The 24151-nt window shown below is 45.9% G+C and overlaps 1 protein-coding gene across 1 annotated transcript in view; it reads right to left on the reverse strand.

The window, feature by feature from the left end:
• ITGA5 (integrin subunit alpha 5) overlaps positions 1 to 24151 on the reverse strand; it is a 139595-nt gene that overhangs the window by 47906 nt on the left and 67538 nt on the right. Inside the window, exons 2-7 of the mRNA XM_073546277.1 lie at positions 18441 to 18571; positions 10687 to 10805; positions 2621 to 2744; positions 2436 to 2497; positions 2261 to 2306; positions 784 to 909 (exon numbers count right to left, since the gene is read on the reverse strand). Of these exons, the coding sequence (XP_073402378.1) occupies positions 784 to 909; positions 2261 to 2306; positions 2436 to 2497; positions 2621 to 2744; positions 10687 to 10805; positions 18441 to 18571 (608 nt within the window). The remainder of the gene's footprint in view (positions 1 to 783; positions 910 to 2260; positions 2307 to 2435; positions 2498 to 2620; positions 2745 to 10686; positions 10806 to 18440; positions 18572 to 24151) is intronic.

The following is a 24151-nucleotide window of genomic DNA, read 5'->3' on the forward strand; positions in this document are numbered from 1 at the left end:
GTGCTGCCTGTGGATGGAGCAATATAAATATAGAAAATATTATACGATCCAAGCAATAAAATCTGGTTAGTAAAATTAAACATTTTATAGTGTGCTAAGAATGTACACAGACGCTTGCCCTAAGCCTTGTTAAGCCATGTTCACACATTCAGTATTTGGTCAGTATTTTACTTCAGCATTTGGAAGCCAAAACCAGGAGTGTAACAGTCAGAGGAAAAGTATAGTCACCACTTCTGGATTTATCACCCACTCCTGGTTTTGGCTTATAAATACTGATGTAAAATACTGACCAAATACTGATCGTGTGAATGTGGCCTTAAACCAGTAGTGAATGATCAACTGATGCACTGGTGGGAGACTGACTCGACTCCTGGCACTCCCACCAATTAGCCACTGTCTGCTCTGGCAATGGACAGCTGATTAGTGATGGGTGAGTAGCATCGTTGCTCGAGTCTTCCCGAGCATGCTTGGGTGATCTCCGAGTATTTTGGCGTGCTCGGAGATTTAGTTTTCCTAGTATCAGCTGTATGATTTGCAACTTGTAAACAGGCTGAATTCATGTGGGAATTCCCTAACAAACAGGCATTCCACACGTATGTCTAGCAGTCGCAAATCATGCAAATAAGAGGACAAAAACAATCTCCGAGCACGCCAAAATACTCGGAGGACACCCGAGCAACGAGTATACTCGCTCATCACTACTTCTGATCATAGGAGGTAAAATAGTAATTACTAAAAAAGAAAATTAAAAAAATTATATATAAAAGATGGTAAGACACCTACCCATGTAACTGTCGTCATAGGTTTCATAAACCTGGCGGGTCTGCATTTGTCCTTTGATTTCAAGGATAAAATATTCACTGTAGAAGTCCTTCTCGATGTCATCTGGAGTAGCAGCAAAAACCTGACCTACACGAAAGGCAACATTATTCACATTAGTGCAAGTGCAGATTGACTCCCGACTACCAAAAGTGAAGAGTTAACAGAACTTTGACAAGTTTGATTTACTTGAATTTGTGTAGCTTTGGAGGCAATTAACGTGGGAGGTTTTTTCAGCACTTAAAAATCAAGTTTTTACATTAACAAAGAAACTTTTGGGTTTTTTGATGCAATTCAGATTTTCCAAAGCATCCATTGAATCCTTATATCCCTTGATACAAAGAATCATAAAACAGCCTGTTATGGGGGTTGTGGGGAGAGGGAGGAGATTACACAGCCAAAATAAAAATCGGACACTATGCAAAACGCTTTTTGCGTAGCATTAAATGGGGTTATCTGGCCGTAGACTACAAGTCTGCAGTCAGTGTGCGACTGTAGAATTGTGTATAACCTCATAGTGCATGCTGTGAGGATTCTCTGGTGCCAGGAGCAGGCGGTCAAGTGACCACAGGTATGCAATTTGCATATTTCCAGCCACATTCCAACTAGACGTACATTTCATTGAACGAGGCCGTGCACATCTAGTCGAGAAGTGACCACATGTATGCAAATCACATACTTCTGGCAACATGCCCACCCCGCTGGAGAATCCACAAATCTGCATTCAAAAATGACTTAAGCCCCCGTTACACACTGCGATATCGCTAGCAATATCGCTGTAAAGTCACCGATTTTGTGACGTTACAGCGATATTGCTAGCGATATCGCTGCATGTGATACTTACCTCCGACCGGCTCCCCCGCTGGTAATCGCTGATCGCGGGAGAAGCTGCTGGACCATTTCTCGTCGTCAGCTTCCTGCGGCGCTTCCTGCTGTGACGACGAGCGACGCGTGGAGCCGGGCGGGAGGACGCAGGATCGCCGCGTCTGACAGGTAAGTAGCGATCCCCGTCCCCAGCGATGTCGCTGGTGAGATCTGCCTGAGTGGCAGCTCACTAGCGACCACCCAGCGATGTACCAGCGATCCTGACCGCGTCATATCGCTAGTCGGGATCGCTGGTGCATCGCTAGGTGTAACGGTACCCTTAAGACTTGTATCCTAAGGCTGGACAGCCCTTTAAATATCTCCTATAGTTAAAGATTGCTATAAAAAGGAGCTATTATGGAAATAGGGTGTAGACAAGCAAACAATGGCAATGTGAAAATTTTTAAGTTATTTTTATATTGTCCAAACTAAAAAAAAGGGTTAAAATTAAAAGTTTATTTTAATTAAAAATAAAATGAGTGGCAAACTATTGTAGAAATACGAGAGGCCTGCCATAATCTCAGAGTTGGTATTAATAAAGGCCAATATTTTCTATAACATGAATTTAGAAGGTTACCTTGCCAGAAATAGCTTCCAGGTCCACCCAGGAGTATTTTTCCACTCTAGTTTTATATACATGAAAAGGAAAAAAGAAAAAGAAAAATTTTAAACATTTAAAAGTCCTGGAAAGTTAATCAGCGCTTACATAATACAAAGCATTGAATGCTAAATCATGTTTTAAATTAACTTACTTTTGTAAACTCAGCAGCAAAGCCACCTTGGCAGTATCCCTGCCCTTTTTCAGATTCATAATCTAAAAAAAAAAAAACAAAAAAAACCAATAAGAAGATCATAAAATCTGAAGCCACAGAAAAGCAGAAATCACAAACAACTGGAAAAGTCTGGACAAATTATTAACTGGTAGACTGTCACCTACCTGTGCGACAAGGGGAATATTCCAAAATGTTGGTGAAATTGTCAAAAGACAAGTAGCAAGTTCCCACCATGTCACTAGATACATTCTGCTTTATTGTTCTCCAGCTGTATCTAGGTGCACACGCCTGTAATAAAAAAGGAAAAAGTTGTACAGTAACTTTAAAAAAAAAAAAAAAAAAAACCAAAAAAAAAAAACCAGAATATGAACGACGTGTATTACTAAGTCTTCCTACTAAATGACATTTTCGGCTAATACATTCAGGGCCGCCATCAGGGCATTACTGCCCTTACTGATGTATGGTGCCCGATGAACAGAGGGGGACCGCAGCGGGCCTCCTCTCCTGCTCACCGGGCCTCAGCGGCAGAAACCTGATGCTTCACTAACTGATCGCGTGTCATCAACGCACGATTAGTTAAAATCTGATGCCGTGCAGGAGCTTCTTTCCACAAAGCAACAGTTACCAGCCTCCAGCTGATGTCAGTGCACATGTCGCCGACGTATGATGTCACTGTCATATGCCAGAACGTCGCTGCACACTTCATCAGAAACAGAGATGATGACATCTCTGCCAGGTAAGGAAAAAAAAAGTATATATTTTTTTAAAGCTGCGGTATAGGGCATATTATACTACTATGGGGGTGGGAGGAGAGAGGGAAAGGGGCTGCATTATACCGCTATAGGGCTGCAATATACTGCTATATATGACTATGGGGTACATTATACTATTATGGATGACTATGGGGGCAATATGGAGAGACATGGGGAAAGTATGGAGAGACATGAGGCAGAAGGGGAGGACACGTGGGGTCCAGAATGTGGCTTATTATTAATATAGGGGCTATTTAAAGGATATTACTTTTGAGGATACTGTTCAGTGTGGGGGAGAGGTCCTATTGCTGTGCAGTGTGACACAGTCGCTAATTTTCTTCATCTGGCGTAGTATAGAGGTTGGGGAAAAAGTGGGAAATGTGCTCTTGATAACTTATTTTCTGCAGATACGAGTCATGGCTGGAGGAAGTGACGGCGCTGTGCGCTGATGAAGATGAAAAGCAAAGACGAAGAACTTCAACTAAAGCGAGTCAGTGTGTTATAAGTACACTGACACTATACACTGTATACTATATACAGAGCTCCTGTGTATGATGTTACCGGTGATCACTGTATATTGCCTGTACACAGACACTGTATACAAAGTACAGATCTCCTGTGTATAATGGCACTTATGGTGATTTTAGTAATTTTTTTTTTTTTTCAATTAATCATCAGTATTGTAGTATTCAGTTATTGTGCTGTGGTAATATGTGATCTGGCCAAGGTGTGTCAGTATTTGTTCCTTGTATGTGGTATTATTCGATCACTAAGTGGTGATAATACGTAGTCTGGCCATGGTGCTGCGGTTTGTTCCTCGTACAGTATATGGCATTATTTGATCACTATATGGTAGTATGTGGTCTAGTCATGATGCGGCAGTATTTGATCCTTGTTTGTGATATTATTGGTTATTTTAAAAATTGAAAAAACAGGATTTTTGGGTTACTTACCGTAAAATCTGTTTCTCGGAGCCTTCATTGGGGGACACAGAGACCTTGGGTGTATGCTGCTGCCACTAGGAGGCTGACACTATGCACAAAAAAAGGTTAGCTCCTCCTCCGCAGTGTACACCCCACCGACCGGCAGAGAATTCCTCAGTTAGTGAGAAAGCAGTAGGAGAAGTAACAGAATAGGTTGACAACATAAACAACTCAACTGTAACCATTCAACCAAAGTAAGAACAGGAGCTGTAAAACATGGGAGGGTGCTGTGTCCCCCAATGAAGGCTCCGAGAAACAGATTTTACGGTTAGTAACCCAAAAATCCTGTTTTCTCGTTCGCCTTATTGGGGGACACAGAGACCTTGGGACGTCCCAAAGCAGTCCCTGGGGTGGGAAACAAACTTCCATCAGGCCAGCGGACTCACCACCGCGGCCTGCAGAATCCGTCTACCTAGGCTGGCGTCCGCCGAAGCGTAGGTGTGGACTCTGTAGAATTTCACAAACGTGTGAACCGATGACCATGTTGCAGCTTTGCAAAGCTGCAGTGCGGAAGCTGTGTGGCGCACCGCCCAGGAGGCACCCACTGCCCGAGTAGAGTGGGCCCTGATACCCGGAGGGGCTCCGCGACGCTTAACACGGTAGGCTTCCAGGACAGCCGATCTGATCCAGCGAGCAATGGTGGCCTTTGACGCCGGGTGACCTTTCCGCGCTCCATCAGGGATAATGAAAAGAGACTCTGTCTTTCGCAAGGAAGTCGTCCTAGACAGATAGACTCTTACCGCCCTAACCAGGTCCAGCTTATTCAAGGACCGCTCTCGGGGATGAGTTGGATTCGGACAAAAGGACGGTAGCACGATATCCTCGTTGAGGTGAAACGAGGACACCACCTTCGGAAGGAACGAGGGCGGAGGCCGCAGAACTACCTTATCCTGGTGGAGAACCAGAAAGGGAGAGCGGCACGAAAGAGCTGCCAATTCCGACACGCGCCGGACGGAGGTGATGGCCACCAGAAAGGCTACCTTCCAAGAAAGGAGAGAAAGGGAAATATCCCTGAGGGGTTCAAGGGGCGGACCTTGCAGAACCTCAAGAACCAGATTAAGATCCCATGGATCCACGGGCGCCCGGTACGGCGGGACCGTGTGAGCCACGCCCTGAAGAAAGGTCTTAACCTGAGGACAGGAAGCCAACGTTTTCTGAAACAGAATGGACAGCGCCGACACTTGACCCTTCAGGGAACTGAGGGCAAGCCCCGCATCCAATTCTGCCTGAAGAAACGCTAGGACTGAAGGGAGCGAAAAGGACATGGGCGCGACGTCATTGGTCTCACACCAAGTGAAATAGGCCTTCCAAGTACGGTATTAAATCTTGGAAGATGATGGCTTTCTGGCTCGGATCATGGTCTGAATTACGTGGTCGGAAAATCCTGCTCGTTTCAGAACCTCGGTCTCAACAGCCACGCCGTTAAATTGAGCGGCCGAGAATTGGGGTGGCAAATCGGACCCTGAGACAGCAGATCTGTTCTGTCTGGAAGCTTCCAGGGGGCGTCCGCGAGAAGGTTGACAATGTCCGCGAACCAAGACCTTCTGGGCCAATTCGGGGCGATGAGAATGACCGGAAGTCCTTCTGCCTTGATCTTCTTCAACAGCTTGGGAAGAAGAGGCAGAGGAGGGAACAGGTAGGGAAGTTCGAACTGGGACCAAGGAACGGCCAGGGCGTCGGCGCCCACTGCCAGAGGGTCCCGAGACCTGGACACGAATTGTGGGACTTTCCTGTTGAGGCGAGACGCCATGAGGTCTACATCCGGGGTTCCCCACCGAAGGCAGAGCAGATGAAACACTTCCGGATGTAGGGACCATTCTCCCGCCGCGAGACCCTCGCGGCTGAGAAAATCAGCGGCCCAGTTGTCTATGCCGGGAATGTGAACCGCGGAAATTGTCGGAATGGAAATCTCCGCCCAACGAAGAATCTTGGACACTCCGTGTTCCCCCTTGGCGGTTGACATATGCCACCGCTGTGGCGTTGTCTGTCTGAATCCGTATCGGCAGTCCCTTGAGGAGCCTTTCCCAGTGGACCAGAGCAAGATAGATCGCTCGAATCTCCAGAACGTTGATCGGCAGCGCTGATTCCCGATCCGACCATCGACCCTGAACAGTGTGGTTGCGGAACACAGCACCCCAACCGAGGAGACTGGCATCTGTGGTTACTATCTGCCAGTGAATGGGAAGGAAGGATCGACCCGATAGAATGAGAGGTGACGACAACCACCAGTTGAGAGACCGCTTGATCCGGTAAGAAAGATGGACAGGGCGATCCAGGGACTGAGGCGACCTGTTCCACTTCGACAGAATGGCCTGCTGGAGAGGACTGGCGTGAAATTGGGCAAAGGGAACTGCCTCTATCGCCACCACCATCTTTCCCAGGACCCTCATGGCTGTACGGAGGGATGGGAATCACGAGGTCTGCAGCGATAGTACTTCCTGCTGCAGAGAGAGAATCCTTTCCTGTGGGAGAAAGACCCTTGACCGACGAGTGTCGAACAGAAGACCTAGAAAGACCAGGCGTTGGGTAGGAACCAGACAGGACTTTTTCCTGTTGACGATCCACCCGAAATTGGAAAGAGTGTCCAGGACGATTGACAAACTTTGGTGAGCCTGTTGGAATGAGGGAGCCTTGATCAGAATATCGTCTAGGTACGGGAAAAGAACGAGGCCTCTGACTCTCAACAAAGCCATCAACGCAGCCATGATCTTCGTGAAGACTCTGGGAGCGGTGGCAAGACCGAAGGGCAGTGCGACAAACTGGTAGTGGTGCTGTTGAATCGCAAAGCGCAGGAACTTCTGATGTCCGGAGAAAATTGGAACATGTAAATAGGCATCTTGGATGTCTATTGAGCACATGAATTCCTGCTCCTCCATGGAGGCGATGACCAAGCGAAGCGACTCCATGCGGAAGTGGCGAAGGCGGACCCTCTTGTTGAGCAGCTTGAGATCCAAGATGGGTCGAACTGCGCCGTCTTTTTTCAGCACTACAAACAGGTTCGAGTAGAAACCCGTGAAGCGCTCCGATTCGGGAACGGGCACAATCACCCCGGAACTGAGGAGAGCGGCGATAGCCGTAGAGAACCCCGGGATCAAGGCTGGATCCTTTGGAGGCCGGGATTCGAAGAAACGATCCCGTGGGAGAGAGAGACGAACTCTATCTTGTATCCTGAGGATACGACCTCCCTGACCCAGGCGTCCTCCACGGCGGCCAGCCAAACGTCCCTGAAGGAAAGAAGTCGACCTCCCAATTGGAAAGGCCCCTCGCGTGCCCGATGATAGTCATGCTGAAGTAGACCGTCCAGATCTAGATCTGGACGGTCTGCCCTGGGAGGAGTGGGGTCGCCAGGAAGGAGTGGGTCTGAAGGAAACTTTCTTTCTCTCCTGGCGAGCCTGCGGTCTCTGTTGGCTGGAGGAGTTGTCCGCCGTATTGAAACGGCGGAAAGTCCGAAAGGGTCGAAACTGACGCCTTAGTGGGGGTCTGCGAGGCTTGGACTGAGGGAGGAGTGAACTCGTGCCTCCGGTGGCGTCCTTAATAATCTGGTCCAATTGGGACCCAAAGAGGCGCACCCCCTGAAAAGGCAGGTTAGTGAGGGATTTTTAGAAGACAAGTCCGCTTGCCATGCCTTTAGCCAAATTGTACGTCGAATTGCAACAACGTTGCTTGACGCCTGAACTGCACAGGATGCAGCATCCAAGGAAGCGGAGAGAAGATAGTCCCCAGCATGGGAGATCTGATTGGCGAGATCGGCCAAATGCTCCGGTTGCGCCTTATCTAAGATGCCCTGTCGAAGGTCGTCTGCCCACGTGGCTATGGCCTTTGCTGCCCAGGATGAAGCAAAGATTGGACACACCCCCGCTGAAGCCGTTTCAAAGGCAGACTTCGCCAGGGATTCTATAATCCTGTCATTAGAATCCTTTAGGGACGCCACGCCTGAAAGCGGGAGATCCGTGTTATTGGATAGCCTGGACACGGGCGAATCGACCGAGGGAGAGGCCGACCAGTTGTCCGTGAGCTCCTTAGCAAATGGGTAGAGTATGCCGAGACGTTTTCCTCTTTGAAAGCGTCTGGTCGGATCCTCTCTTTCCTTGGTAAAAATTTTCCCAAACTCGGAATGGAAAGGAAAAACCCTGGAGGGAGTTTCTGCCCGTCTGAACGAAACCTCCTGATCTGAGGATTTCGCAGGGGAGTCAGCAATATCGAAGGTATGATGGATCGCAGCAATGAGGTCCTGCACTGTGACCTTCATGCTTGCATCTTGGTCTGAATCCAGCTCTAAAATCCCCTCAGATGACCTGTCCGAAAGCGCTTCCCCTGACTCGGGAGAGGAGGCCCGAGAGGGAGGCTGGTGAGAAGGGCTATGCGGTGAGATGGGACTAGGAGAGGATTCCGGCTGGGAATCTTGTCTGGGTCTTTTGCGACTACCGCTGGCTGATTCAGATGGAACAATTTGGGACCTGCTTGGCCCTGCTGAAGAGTCCAGGGGCAACTTATCAAGAACGGCCACCAGGGACTGAGACACCCTGGTGAGGTCTGCCACTGATTGGGACAGCGAGGAGGCCCAGCCAGGCATGGGGGGCTCACTCTCACCTGGGGCCGCAGATGGCTCCTGGACGGCGTCAGGCTGAATTGGATTGCTACAATCCAGGCAGAAGGGAGTGGACTGGCCTGAGGGAAGTTTGCGATTGCACGAAGAACATGCAAAGTACTTGACTAAAGTGCAGGGGGGGGGCGGTAGAGCGGGTACGATCAGACTTAGAGTTAGACATAGTGAAAAGCTGAGGTAATGCCGGAAGGTTGGGGGACAGAGGGCGGAGAAGGGTCAGTCTGCAGTGCAGAGCTACTCACGGTCCGGTGTCCCCAGAAGCGATGCTCTGCGACCTGTCAGTGGATGCAGGTCAGAGCGAAATCCGGCCGACAGACCTCCTGAAAAAAACCAGCTGGAGAAGATGCTATCCAGTGAGGAGCTGGTGCCCGGCTAACAGGCTGGGAAAATGGCGCCTTCCTGAGAAAAAGCGCGCGTTCAGGAGAGGAGGGAGGGCGGAGCACCACGCAGGGTTAACAATTCACCGCCCTCTAGCCAATAACAGGCTGGGCAGGTGAAGGACAGGCGGTGGGAGGGCCTGGGAAGAGCGGGAGAGAAGCCCGCTTGGAAGAAAGGGGCGGGGGGCGTGGCCGCGACGCAGCGGTAGGCCCAAACTGAAGCCGGGGCCTAAATTAGTTGCGGCGGCCGCCTGTCAGCAGGGGGTCGGCGCGGAGGTCCGAAAAAGTGGGACGCCGCAGTCGCAAGCCGCTCCCAATGGGAAAAAAAAAAAAAAAACCCTGTGCTCCCTGTCCCCAGAAAGGGGGGAAGAAAGGGGGGAACCCACTGCCCGGGATGCCCAGGAACATTGAGCTGCCTATAGCCTTGTGGCGACTGCGAGCGACCGCAGCGCCTACAACCATTGTTGGCGCCCCTGTGACCATTGAAGAGGCGACCGTCGGGAATGGGCAGCCAGGTAAATAAAAATACTCACCCATCCACGATCCGTTACCTGGGTCTGAAGAAGTCTTGCGTCTCATCCAACCGACAGGCTCTGGTAGGCGAGTGGGAGGGAGACTGGCGACAAGGACCCCTGGAGTCGCTGGCACGTCTTGGTGTCGGCGTCCGTCTGGCTGGTCCTGCCGCGGAGAACTGCAAGGATACGGGGTGGCAGTACACGCCATACTTGCAGACTCCATGTGGGAGTACAGATGTGACTTTTCACTCTGTATCCCTCCGTAGAACCTGAAAAGGAACGACGCACGACGAGGTAGATATGGGTCTAATAAAAGACCCGTGTCCACCTCCTACTGACACTAAGCTAAACTGGGAAATTCTCTGCCGGTCGGTGGGGTGTACACTGCGGAGGAGGAGCTAACCTTTTTTTGTGCATAGTGTCAGCCTCCTAGTGGCAGCAGCATACACCCAAGGTCTCTGTGTCCCCCAATAAGGCGAACGAGAAATAAAGATATGCCAAAATTGTATTGGATATTTTAACAAATGTTTAGTAAGTTAGCTATGTACAATTCTTGTGCGAGTTTCTCTCATGAAAACCCGGCACTGCCACCGGCACTGACACTGGAGTGTGCAGCTGCACAAAAATACATGTAGCCGCACGCTCTAGTCTGAGTGCTGGCGGCAGTGCCAGGTTTTCATGCAAGAGTTTTTCCAAGTGAGGGCAGTGGGACTGGACGGTTTGAGGGATGGAGACTGAGCTGGGGTGAAGCCTGGACAGACTCAAGGGGCCCCAAAAATTTTGCCAATATAGGGCCCTGAAATTCCTACTGGCAGCCCTGGACACAATTGTAAGTCTTTGTGCTGTTTGCACAGGAGGCTACAACATTTGCAGTTTTGACATTTTATATTTATCAGTTTTATACAAAGCTTTGTTATGAAAAAGCAGTTTTGTTTCAGATTTCCCATCCTCTTGTAGCCACATCTGACAGTGATGAAGAGCAGAAAGTGATATGTACCAGTATATACTTGTCATGTGAGCGGACAGTTGCTCCGAACCATTGTCCAGATTTAAAATCCACCTGTTCCCGTGTAGTTGAATTTCCATCAGCAGAGTAGAAGGTATGCTTGCGGTTGCCTATAATGACACAAATAGTTAGAGACTATACAAGAATAGGAGTGCGGAAAACAGCATCAGACAACATTCAACACTATTTAAAGCCACAGAAGTCATCTCGGAATTGTGACCCTCTAGTTGAGGGTTTCCCAAACTCCAGTCCCCCCTCAGGTCAGGTTTTCAGGATTTCCTTAGTACTGAACAGGTAGTGAATCATCAAGGCATCAGGAATTCTCTCACCTGTGCAATACTACGGAAATCTTGAAAATATGACCTGTGTTGGCCCATGATGAGTGGAGTTTGGGAAACACTGCTCTAGTTTGTGTCATATAAACTAATGGAATATATTTCCACCTATTTCCAAGGAGATTATTATAGGGAACCTTCTTTGAAGTCTGGGGGCCAATAGATCACCAACAGGTTTAGAAGTTCAAATACTGAATGTCAAATCTCAGTGAAAAAAGTCAATTTTTTCGGCTTCATCTCTGTTGTGTCAAAATAATCAGATTCCCTATTCTTTATTAAATGGGCGTGTTAAAATGCTAAAACCTTCGTCACATAAAAGGTTAGTGGTTTCGTAGCATCAAACCTAGTAGTTCCCCTTTAAAGGAGAAGAAAAATGTACTCTTGTACATGAGCAGTGTCTGGAATTATAACACAAGCTTATTCATTTGAGTAGAGATTAACTAGACACCCAGCAAAGAAAAATGGACAAGTGGGAACAGGTTCTGGAAAATGCAAAGGTTTTTTTTTTGTATTTTTAAGATCTCATACTTAAGCCCCCATAAACATTAGATTAAAAGTTGTCCGAATCAGCACATGTTTATGGGGGTTTCCAGAGCCTCCTCTGACAAATGCTAGGAGGAAATGATGATGATCAGTCCACTCAACTGATTCATGCGTTTTCAGGGGAAATAAGCAGCTAACAGTCATATCCTGTTCTCGGCCAACTTTAAAGATCTCTTCTTTCGAAATACCCCAACGACAAAAGGAGTTTGATTACACAATGCTATGGCCAAGTGTGCTGTTCCGTCTAAGTTATGCTTCTATGGTTTCCATAGATTGTATTATTTTCCATGCTGTGAGTAATCTAGTCTTGCATGAGCTCTGCTGCCGTCTGCTGGTCTTTCTATATAGCAGCCTGCAGGTAATTCTTGTACATGCCTCTCACTTCCGGTTCAGAGGTCACGCCTTCTTCCTCCAAGCATTCATTCTTAGTTTCACTTTCTCTGGGAGAGACATGCTAGTACCGAGCTGTGAAAGGCATTAGTTTTCGACCACTTTGTTGTACCACCTTGGTTGTTACACCTGCATTTCTGGAGAAGTACTGCATTACCAATCATATGCTGTATGTCCGTACTTCCAAATAAACAAGTCTGGACTTCACAATCCCTGGTCTGCATCATCTCTCCGGATGCCAAACAGCATTGGTCCTGTCTGCTCTGCATTGAGGAAACGGAAGGTAGGAATCTCTCCCAGCCCCAATCAACTACACCTTCATACGCCTCAAGTGGGGAAAGAGCATCAAGAGGTGCACAGCAGTGATGCATCTTATCACTATTTCACAGCCCTAAAAAGATTATAAAATTTGTGCTGGTCCCCACAGATGTTTACAACAAATTTCAGGCAGTCGCTGCGCCCTGAAATGCTAATGTGAATCCACCCTTACAAGGAGTGAAGGATCAAACATGTCCGAGTTTGCCAGGTTCACGGTGAGCAGAAAGCTAATCAGTACCAGCCTCTCAAAATTTGACAACTGTGCAGAGAACTACAGAGCCTGGAAAGCAACCTTCACGGCCGCCATTGCTAACCTCAACCTATCCGCGGAACAGGAGCTCGACCTCATGGTTAAATGGTTGGGTCCTCCTGAATCCACAGACTGTATCAAGAGTCTTTGGACCATCTATGTGGGGCAAGCCGAAGCAGGTCTCGCTGCTGCCTGGCTGAGACTCGAAAGAACCTATGGCAGTGCTGAAGCCATAGAAAAGTCCCTATTCAAGAGACTGCAGAACGTTCCAAGGATCAACCTTAAGGAAGCTGACAAGCTTCTGGACTTAAGTGATCTGCTTATGGAGCTGTAACTTGCAAAAAGAGACCCTCGTCTGTCTGGATTATGCTACCTGGACACTGCCCATGGGGTGAGCCCAATCGTCTCAAAGGTGCCGCATAGTCTGCAAGAGAAGTGGGCAGTGTGAGTCTCCAGGTACAAAAGGTCACATGATGTCACCTTTCCTCCGTTCATTCAGTTCCTCAAGCTCATCGACGAACAGGCCCAAATGAGGAACGACCCTAGCCTAGACTTCCTGGAGCTTAACACCACAGCTCCAGCAACACCGTCATCAAAAGCGTCACACATAGACGCAAGGACTTGAGAAATAGTGTAAGCGTCAGAAAGACTAACCTGCCATCACCTGCAGTAACTGCCGATAAACAGTACACTATTCTGTCGAGGGATAAGTCTTTCAATCGTGAGTGTCCCGTTCACAAAAAACCACACTCGTTGAACAAATGTAGAGGCTTCAGGTCCAAAACCATGCAGGAGCGCAAGAAAATCCTCAGTGAACTTGGGGTGTGTTTCAGGTGCTGTGCCTCAGAACACATGGCCAAGGACTGCAAATCTGCGATTAAGTGTGAAGAGGGTCATAGTGACAAACACCCATCAGCTTTGCATCCAACCTCAGCCACCAGCGATCCAGCAGTGGCAGTTACCTCTAGTCCGGTTACAAGCCATGGCGGGGAGCCACAGAATAACGCCAAGTTTACCACAGCTGTCTCCTTCTCATGCTCAGAGGTATGTGGGGAAAGAAAGTAATAAATGCTGTGCCAGGATATGCCTAATCAGAGTTTATCCAGAAGGGCAACCAGAGAAGGCGGTAAAAATGTATGCATCATTAACTATCAGAGCAATCAATCCCTAGCTGGACCCAAGTTCTTTGAAGCCTTTGGAATCAAGGGACCAGCAACGCCCTATACTCTGAATACTTGCTCGGGCTGCATAGAGATTAGCGGCAGGAGGGCACAAGGTTTCATTGCTTCCATCAACGGAGGCGTAGAAATACCCCTACCTTCGCTAATCGAATGCGATCAAATAAGGGATGAGATTCCTACCCCAGAAGCTGTGTTCCACCAACCACACCTAAGGCACCTAGTCAGCATTATCCCACCTATGGACACAGATGCTGAAATCCTACTTCTGCTCGGCAGAGACAATTTAAGGATACATAAGGGCCGCCAACAGTGTAATGGTCCTGACTATGCCCCCTACGCACAGAGACTCGACTTGGGGTGGGTAATCATAGGAAATGTGTGCTTGGACCGAACAAGAGTCGATTCCTTTAAGACCTACGTATCCCGAGACGGACAAACTACTTTCTGCAAATCATGCCCTCATCACTATGAGATGAAAGAAGCCTCCAGATCCCGTACAGCTGCCTGATGTCATTCCTTCTCCCTATGCAGACGACTTGGGAAGATTGGTGATTCGTACACCTAAGGATGACAACAAAGTAGCCCCGCCAATTGAAGACAAGGAATTTGTCAGGATAATGGATGAGGAGTTCTATAAGGACGAGACTTTTTGCTCGTTTTTTCCCCTATCCTTCCGTGCTACCAGGGTAAGACTCCCGAACAATCGTGAACAAGCCTTGTCCTGATTCAACTCTCTCCAGCGCACACTTAACAACAAACCAGAGATGAAAGAACACATTGTCACCTTTATGAGCAAGATATTCCATAACAACCATGTGGAGCCAGCGCCACCCTTAAAAGGAAAACGAGGAATGCTGGTACCTACCCTCATTCGGAGTATATCACCCACGGAAACCTGAGCAAATTAGAGTTGTCTTTGATTCAAGCACCAAACATCAAGGCGTATCTCTCAACGGTGTCCTTACAGGTCCTAATCTTACAAACAACCTAGTAGGAGTGTTGATGAGGTTCCAGAAAGAGCCCATTCCCATCACCGCCGATATTGAACAGATGTTCCACTGTTTCATAGTCAGAGAGGACCATAGGAATTTCCTCAGGTTCCTGTGGTACAATGACACCAGAAAAGAGATGGTGGAGTATCGCATGAGGGTGCACGTATTCGGGAACAGCCCTTCCCCCGCAGTGGCAACCTGTGGCCTGCGCAGAACCGCACAGGAAGGAGAGTCCGAATATGGAATAGACGCCAGAGACTTTGTAGAGAAAGACTTCTTTTACGTAGATGGACTAAAATCTCTACCCACAGAAGAAGCGGCTATCGACCTAAGAGGACCCAAGGTATGCTGTACCGAGCCAAGCTTAGACTGCACAAAATTGCTTCAAACAGCCCAGCTGTCATGAGAGCCTTTGAGTCAAGTGACCACACACCAGAATTCAAGGACATAGACCTGGGACCAGACTGTCCGTTTGTGCAGAGAAGCTTAGGCTTGAGGTGGAACCTGTCAGTCGACACCTTCAGTTTCCAAATCAACTGTGCAGACAAACCATTTACTAAACATAGTGTCCCGTCAGTGGTAAATAGCTTATACGACCCACTGGGATTCGTAGCACCAATAACCATACAAGGTAAAGCCCTTCTGAGACAGCTTTCTGAAACAGTCAAGGACTGGGATGCCCCACTCCCTCCTGATAAGGAACCAAAAAATGGGAAACCTGGAAGCAGTCCTTGTGTGCCTTGGATGAGATCAACATACCGAGATGTTATGCCTGAACCTCACTTGCTGCTAGCACTAGGAAAGAACTCCATGTGTTCTCGGATGCATCCACAGAGGCCATTGCAGCGGTTGCCTATCTGAAGGTGACGGGACCCGACAATCAAGATCACGTTGGGTTCGTTTTCAGCAAGGCCAAGTTGACTGCCAAGCCTGATCACACTATTCCCAGGCTCGAACTCTGTGGGACCGTGCTTGCAGTAGAACTCGCAGACTTTATACAGCATGAGCCGGACACCAACAGACGACATACAATACTACACTGACAGTAAGGTTGTCTTAGAAGCGCCTTGTTTGGTTGTAGATGTAACCTAAGTGTATGTCAGCAACCACATCAAGAGACTAAGGAGGTCTTCCAAGCCTGAACAGTGGCACTATATCCCATCTGAGCTCAATCCAGCTGACCATGCCACTAGACCTATGTCTATAAGTTCCTTTGCTAACTCTTCTTGGCTTTCAGGTCCAAAGTTTCTGCTGGAACAGAAAGGAAGTGAAAGTGTCCAGGAAGTCTTCAGCTTCCAGGATCTGGATAGCGATCCAGAAGTCCGCTCCGAGGTCGGTACTCTGGCGATGAACACTAAACCAACCTCTAGCCTCGGTTGCCAGCGCTTTGAACGCTTCTCCAATTGGATGAAACTTGTCAAGACTATATATAGCAAGGTTAGTCCACATTGTGAGATCTTACCACAACTCACGTGGAGACAAACACTGTTACGGTTGGCACATCTGCCATAAATCACTCTCTGTTGAGGACATTTCTCACTGTGAGCCTAAGACATTCCAGAGGCCAATCCACGAGCTCATATTGATACTACCAATTGAGGACATTCCGGTAGGATAATCCATTAACAGAACACTGCCCTAGTACTTCGTTCATCGGATTACTGTTGGGTCGGAGACAGTTTGGCCTAGTGCGGCTTCTCCGATCTGAAGATGGGTATCCTTTGAATTATCTCAGGAACTGACTTAAAGACATTCGTCTATCTTGTTTGTTATTATTGCATTCCATGCATATTTGTGTTTGTTTTCTAGGTTATTGAACTTTATTTCAAAGGACATTAATATAATGAAATCCCTTACAGAATTTCAGACAGTGAGTGTGCAGTTCCGTCTAAGTTATGCTTCTACGGTTTCCATAGATTGTATTATTTTCCATGCTGTGTATAATCTAGTCTTGCATGAGCTCTGCTGCCATCTGCTGGTCTTTTTTCTATATAACAGCCTGCAGTTAATTCTTGTGCATGCCTTTCACTTCTGGTTCAGAGGTCACGCCTTCTTCCTCCAAGCATTCATTCTTAGTTTCACTTTCTCTGGGAGAGACATGCTAGTACCGAGCTGTGAAAGGCATTAGTTTTTGACCACTTTGTTGTACCACCTTGGTTGTTACACCTGCATTTCTGGAGAAGTACTGCATTACCAGTCATATGCTGTATGTCCGTACTTCCAAATAAACAAGTCTGGACTTCACAATCCCTGGTCTGCATCATCTCTCCGGATGCTGAACAGCATTGGTCCTATCTGCTCTGCATTGAGGAAACAGAAGGTAGGAATCTCTCCCAGCTCTAATCAACTACACCTCCATACGCCTCATGTGGGGAAAGAACATCAAGAGGTGCACAGCAGTGATGCATCTTATCACTATTTCACAGCCCTAAAAAGAGTATAAAATTTGTGCTGGTCCCCACAGATGTTTACAACAAATTTCTAATTTTACTTGAAAAGTTGACCTTCCTTTGGCTTTTTGGACTGTCACTTCATAGTAATTTCCTGTTAACAACCAGACTAGTGGGAAGTTGGAACGTTCAAGCTTGGGATTGCATGCATTACCCAATTGGCAATATGAGAATTAACCCTCATCATTCCTAATAACTAAACTAATCAAGTTGAAATTTTTATTTATTTTTTTTTTTTTTTTAGGCACACAAAAAAAAAAGGGCATATCAGTTGACAAATCCATTAAGTGATCATTGCTAGGCTCATTAAATACTAGCAGACTCTAAACTTGTAGGACAGTGGTGCACTCTTCTAGTGTACTTGTTGAGCAAAAATAGATCTAAGGTTCTGCTAATTTCTCCAGCTGTCGGGCAATTATCTGGAAATAGAGATGTAACTGGAGAAACACTGTCTCGATACTGCTTTGGGCCTGAATCATTACCACAAAGTTCAAAAGTTTTCAGATTTATAGAATTTTCATTTCTAAATTGCCAGTAACATTACAGAACAGAGATGACTTAAGAGCCAGGTACTTCACACCAATTACAGTGATGTCATCTGTAGTTTAAAAGTGCTTATGCCAAAGTTGGACAGCTTGTTCTACATGTACACCTTCAAAACAGAACAACCTGAGAGGTGAGCTCAACAGCCTTGATGTGATGACAAGGCGCAAGACTCCCTGGAGGCAATTCTCCAAATGATGTTTACTCAAGAAAACTGGTAAAATGAGAAAGACTCAAAAGATCACAAAGAGCAACTTACAGTCAAAGTAAACCTCTTCATTAGCCCCTTTCCAGGTTCATAGATGAACCTGGAAAGGGGCTAATGAAGAGGTTTACTTTGACTAGCTTTGTTATGGGGTCCAAGCTATTCATAATGGCTAGATCATCTTGAAATGACACCAGTTTATTATATTAGGACCACGTTAAAGTAGATCTGATGATTAGGATTAAATTTGATGGACTAGAACAGTTCGTTCAGTTCAGAAAGGATTAATTTCATCCATGCTTGACCAATGCTGAGCTTAATGGGACAGAAACGTGCTCATATGACAGGATATTTAATTGTAACAAGTTTAAAAATGTAGTCATTGTAAGCAAAGCTATATAGTTTAAAAAGGAAAAACATTTTTAATCCCATCTAAGTTTAAAAAATCCTGCATTAAAAAAAACGGGAAAAAAACCCACATAGTTTGCAATAATTCGTACATTTTTGCAGTTTGAAGCAGAATTAGGTTAGACATTACCTTCTTTGTCAAATTCGATTGGTGTGCAGTCATTAGCATTTCTTTCCCATGGGCAGTAATACACAGCTCCTCCTTCGACTACCTCCGGTTGAGTAGTATTCGCTTTGGGAGCTCCAATCAGGATGCTGACACTGTAAAGAAGTAAATGTAGGTCAGACGAAAAAGTAAAGCTGTAGAATAGACTGCCATTACAAGCCAATGTCATATCATTGAGGTCTCCTCGCTCACCATAAAAAAAGCTAAGGCTAGCTTTCAATAAATTTAAATATTCAATACATGTCTAATGGGAGATGAATTTGACCCTTCATATCAACTTGCTTGTTGAGAAAGGGCCTCCATTGCAGAATACTGGCAGTAATGAACCTCTATATTGGTATACATTTGTAAAATTTAGATAACCAGATAAACCTTAATGAAAAATGTGTTTAGATTAGTAGCATGGAGACTCCGTGTGCATTTGAGCCCTGCAGCATTTGGGTCCTGGGAAGAAGCCTACCTATTATGGGGGCTGAGGCAGGATACACACCCAGGCCCTGGTGCCTGAAGGGGCCACATTAGAAGACATGACAAATGGTAGGTGGGCTCCCTCTAAAGCTCATGGTTCCAAGTGTATAATCTGTTAAAGTTACATCTCTGGTCCCAAGGTAACACTCACACCTGACCAATGGCTACATGTGCTTGTAAGTTTTACAGTGTCCTATGCTTGTGTGGGTTCCTTCAGGTATTACGATTTCCGCCCTCCCTCTAATGACATATCGATAAGTTATTGACCTTCCTATTAAAAATTGGTTCTACTGGGTGTCTAAGATGTGGGCATTCGATTGCTTGAGTGATGGCGATCAATGCACAATACTGAAGACTAGGGACAGCGCCCACATTGCAGATTTGTTGCAAAACCTGAAGGGTTCTCTAATGAAAGTAAGATATGTCTTCTCCAGAACATTTCAGAATCTTCCATTCTCTACCCACAGAGGAGACTTTTGCCCATCAGCCCCTGCGACCTCCCTTCTTCACCCATGGCTCACACACTGTGCAGCTCTGTGTAATCTGAGATCCCAGTGAGGATTCCCCCTTCTCAGCTCACACACAAAACCAGTCTAACCTGAATTCCCAGTGTGAGCTCCTTCCTGCCTCATGGCGGGGGGGGGTCCCTTTGTCTCTGAAACATGTGCACCTTCTCATTGACAGTAATGGGGATCTAATCATTTGGTCATAAAATGCGGCGCGTTTATGGTAAACCCACGAAAATTACATTTCTGCAAAATGTGTTGACCCAGCGTCCTAGCCCATGTTTTTCATGGTTCCAGCGCCGACAGAATCCGAGAAATGGATTTCTCCTAAATGGTGTGACATAATTACTGCATGTTTGGTCTTGAATTATTGCCTTTGACAGGCCGGAAAAGATACTATGTTCGTGTTTATACGAAGTACCCTCTGCGAGACATAGTTATTATAAGTTTGGTAGTCGGATTCTAACTCCAAGAGCAGGGGGAAGGACCATCACCAGACAGCCCCTTTTATGTCGTCATGACCCAGAACTATAGAGTACACTTACTCAGTTGGGAGGTCATTCGAGCTGGAGATTCCATGCCAAAAGGAATTCAGATGAGTGGAGACGTTTGGCTCCGCCTTCTCCCCACATGGTTAGCCTAAAACCATCTAAGCAAATTTAAGTGTTGATTTCTGCTTTGAAACCTGTTTATTTTATGCTTGCATTGTACATATCTAATGCCTCAACTTTGTAAAATCTTTTATCTCTGTAAATTACTGCCCGTCTTTTGGGAATAAATTATAACTATTAGTCTGTCTTCATGCTCCAAGACAAATTTACGTGCCTTTGAGGTAATTACGCTACTGAATTGGGTTGGCTTCGAACCCCTCTATTAAGTTTATAAATTATTAAGAGAAATCTGGAGCTGGTGGCGGCGAAGTGTGGTCTGGGTCCCAGGTACTCCTATCAGTGACAGAAAGGGATTTTATAAGCTAATTGGGTGGCTGTGGCCAGAGCATTTTATAATTCCCTCACTGCAGTGTGCCGGGTGGCCAGTCCTCATTGAAGCAGCCGGCTGGCAACCACTTATCCCAGGTGTAGTTCCCTGACTGCCCTGAGGGTAAGGGGGGGCGCCGGAGAGCTGTGAGTTCCAAAGTGGAACTGAGAAAGTGGGATACTCATAAATCCTGACAGCTTGTAACATATTGAAGCAATGGTGGGATAACCCCCCCCTGTGGTAAATTGTTAGGGCAAGACTAGCTTGCTGTTTTTCACATGGTGCCAGCATTGGGATAACTAAGATAAGCCCCCCTGTGCCTGTGATAGCCGTGTGTTGGCAGTATGTCGCGTCCCTCCGTCCGTGACATACCGGTGTCAGTGGTGGGATCGTGACTGGTTTCCCGATGCCAGCAAAATGAATAAGAATCCCAGAGTCTCATGCACACGATTATTTTTGACATGCAGATTTAAATATGCAGCATGTCAATTCTTTCAGCTTTTTAATGTAGATTTCGTTCATACTAACGAGTTGGGAAAAATCTGCACCAAAAACCCCAAACTAGTCAAATTTGTGCCTAATATACGGAGAGTTTTTCCTGCCAAGAGTTGCAGAAATCAACGTGTGCACATACCCTTATTGTCCCAGCAATGAAATAGATCTGCATTGGTATAAATCAATTTTAATGTCATGTACCAAACCATTAATACAGGGGGGTGTAGTAGTCTCAGCATGTGATCACCCATCCTCACTTAATGATCACTACAGATCCGACCTCTGGAACCCCCACCAATCCTGAAAATAAAGGGGGTGCAACGCTGCTTTCACACCAGGTCCTCTTCAGTTTTTCCCTGCCCATTAATAAATCCCACAACCAGGGCTCTGGAGTTGGACTCATGGAAATTGAGGAGTCGGAGTCAGAGGTTTGGCTTACCAACTCCACAGCCCTGCCCGCAACTTAAGGATGACTAGAAGCAGACTTAATCCTCTTCAATGATATGATTGACAGTAAAATCAGACAATTGTCTAAACCCCATGATCCCTTTATCTAACGTATCTGTAGTTCAGGAAACCATACAACAGATGTGAATGATATTATCAGCTCTATTATAAGCCTCATACATTGTCTTATATATAAAGGGGCACAAAACCCAAACAAAATACCCAATACCATGAAAGGACTGAAGAAAAGAAAAAAAAGTTAGCAAAGCATTCCACTTCTAAGAAGTCGGCACAACAGAAATAAGACATTGATAATTCCTGCCAAAAGGTATATGAAGTTGGGATTCACAATTCATACAGTCTCCATTCTGTCGAGGTGGAAGAATCAGTGATTTGGCATCTGTATAACAATTTGTACAGACCAGATGGGATTGTAGAGTCCAATATAAAAAGGGAATGGACTAAGGATGTGTAAGACTGGATAGCCTGAAAATCTAATGTTATTCTGTAAACTAAAGCAAATATTAAGAACAGCTGAAAACAGACGGAAGAAGCCATAGACATCAAAATCCCCATTCATGACATTATATAAAAACCTCACATTCAGAGTTCACCAGAAAAACGTTGTCAGGACTGTGTAATAAAGGAATTCTGCAAGCATCCCAGCTTAGAAGAAACCAAAAGGAAAGATTCAGGTATGGGGAATATCAACTGGACATCAATAAAAGCCCTTATCCCCAGCCAATTACCTTTGTCATGCATGGCTTGTCACTTAAGAAGGCTCCTTTGATGCATAAACAGGTGTTCAAACTAGAACCTTATTCCCCCTCCCCCCCCCCAACTCCAACCAATATAGTGCTGCAACCAAACAGACGGTTCTATTAACGTGTGGAGAAGACGGACTTGGAGGAGTCACAGGTGCACTCTATTAGGAGCGCCATTATCTCATAGCAGCTGCAAAGTGCTAACCTCAAACAGGTAATGAAAATTAATGTCTTAATGGAGCTCCTTTAGGTCATTGCAGAGATATGCAAGAGGAATTCTATATTAACATACAAACCCAAAAAAAAAAAAAAAAAAAATCTATCCACAAGTTACACTAAAACTATCAGATGGCATTTAATTCAACCATATTATTTCAGGTTCAATATTTGTAACCCAAGATTTTTTTTTTTTTATTGACTGCCGTAAATATTAAATATCTGTTGCCTGTTCACAAGGGAGCAACATTCGGATCATCGTAACACGTCATATGCCTGTGACTTCCAATGAAGCGCTCTATAAACGTTACAACACACACACACACACTGAACAGCATCTCAAACAAAAGGAATCTTCATTACACATTAATTGTGCAGATAATTTTGCTCAAGGCAATGACGCTTGTCCATATGAACAGAGCCTTGTGTCCGCCTCATGAAAGCACAATGGCACTATATTCTCTGATGTGCAAGTCAGTGATCATTTACACACAACATTACATAGAGAAAAGAATTCCAAGTATCAACAGCTTCACTGAATAAAGACCTGTTCTACATGTACCCCAAGTTACACAACAGTTAACCTTCAAGGGCTACATACGCAATGCTATTCTGCAGGATAACTAGCCGAGATTTAACCCATAGGAATAAAAATGGAAGTATTGGTGTCCTAGACTAGACTTCACTCTGGAAGACATGATGCCAAGAGTCATCCCGATTTATGGATGTGTCTGCGAAGGGAATTCTCCATTAACTAAGGGCAGGCCAATGGGATCATGATTGGATTTGACTTCTAATTGGTTTATGCAGTCCTATGTTAACGGACTACAAGTTTTGATCTGTAAAGTAGAATTTAATTTGTCTTCCAAAAAAACCCCACACAGTTAATTTAGAGAATTTTCTCTCATCTCATATGTGAAAGTCGTTCTGATATGTTGGATTTTATTTTCAGTGCAATGATTGTAGACTAGAGTAATTTATGCCAAAATACTGTGCATCTGATCAATAATCAAGACCAAGCTAAAGAGCAAGGCAGAGAAACTAGCAATACTTCAAATTATGGCGTTCCAGTATGAAAGCATGCAAATTGTCTCTTCAGAGCGGAAAAGAAATAGAACTCAAGTGCCACCTACAGGAAGTAGCAAACCGAAAAGTCAATGTAGACTTTATAACGAGCCTTATCACATGACTTAGGATTAAAGCCAAAACCTCAGTTTGTAGACAGTGTGTTTCAGGGTACTGGCCCCTCATCAGTGCAAACAGATCTAGTTTGGCTGGGCAAGAGGCATCTGACTGGGATCCAAGGGGTAACAATTTTTCTTGAGGAGAGCGACACGTAAAGCTGACATGCATGCCAAGGTGAGGAGCCTTAAGTCGCAATGCTCCTTTGGGAAATATGCAAGTTGTCTCTTCAGAGAGGAAGACGACTAGAACTCTAGTGCCACTTACAGTAAATAACAATTCTAAAAAGTCAATATCAAATCTAACGAGTTGCATCACATGACTTATGATGAAAACAACCACATTATTCAGAACATGACTGCTTTGCTTCAACACCTTAAAATGGAGACGTTCAAACTTCTTCTCAATGGATAGAAAACAAAGAAGTCAATCCTCAGTTGTTTCTGGCAAACTGGCAATGATTAGAGAGGTGGGGCACATGCACAGCCAATGGTCCATTTCTACAGGGCATTTCATAGCATCATTCTAAGGATCAATGTGGGTCCCAGAGATCAGAACATTATCACCTATCCTAGGGATAGGTGACCTCTTATTTTCACCATCTTCAGGTGGCCTTTAC

Source organism: Dendrobates tinctorius, unplaced genomic scaffold (assembly GCF_039654945.1).
Source record: "Dendrobates tinctorius isolate UK_male_01 unplaced genomic scaffold, ASM3965494v1 ptg000145l, whole genome shotgun sequence".
Lineage (NCBI taxonomy): Eukaryota > Metazoa > Chordata > Amphibia > Anura > Dendrobatidae > Dendrobates > Dendrobates tinctorius.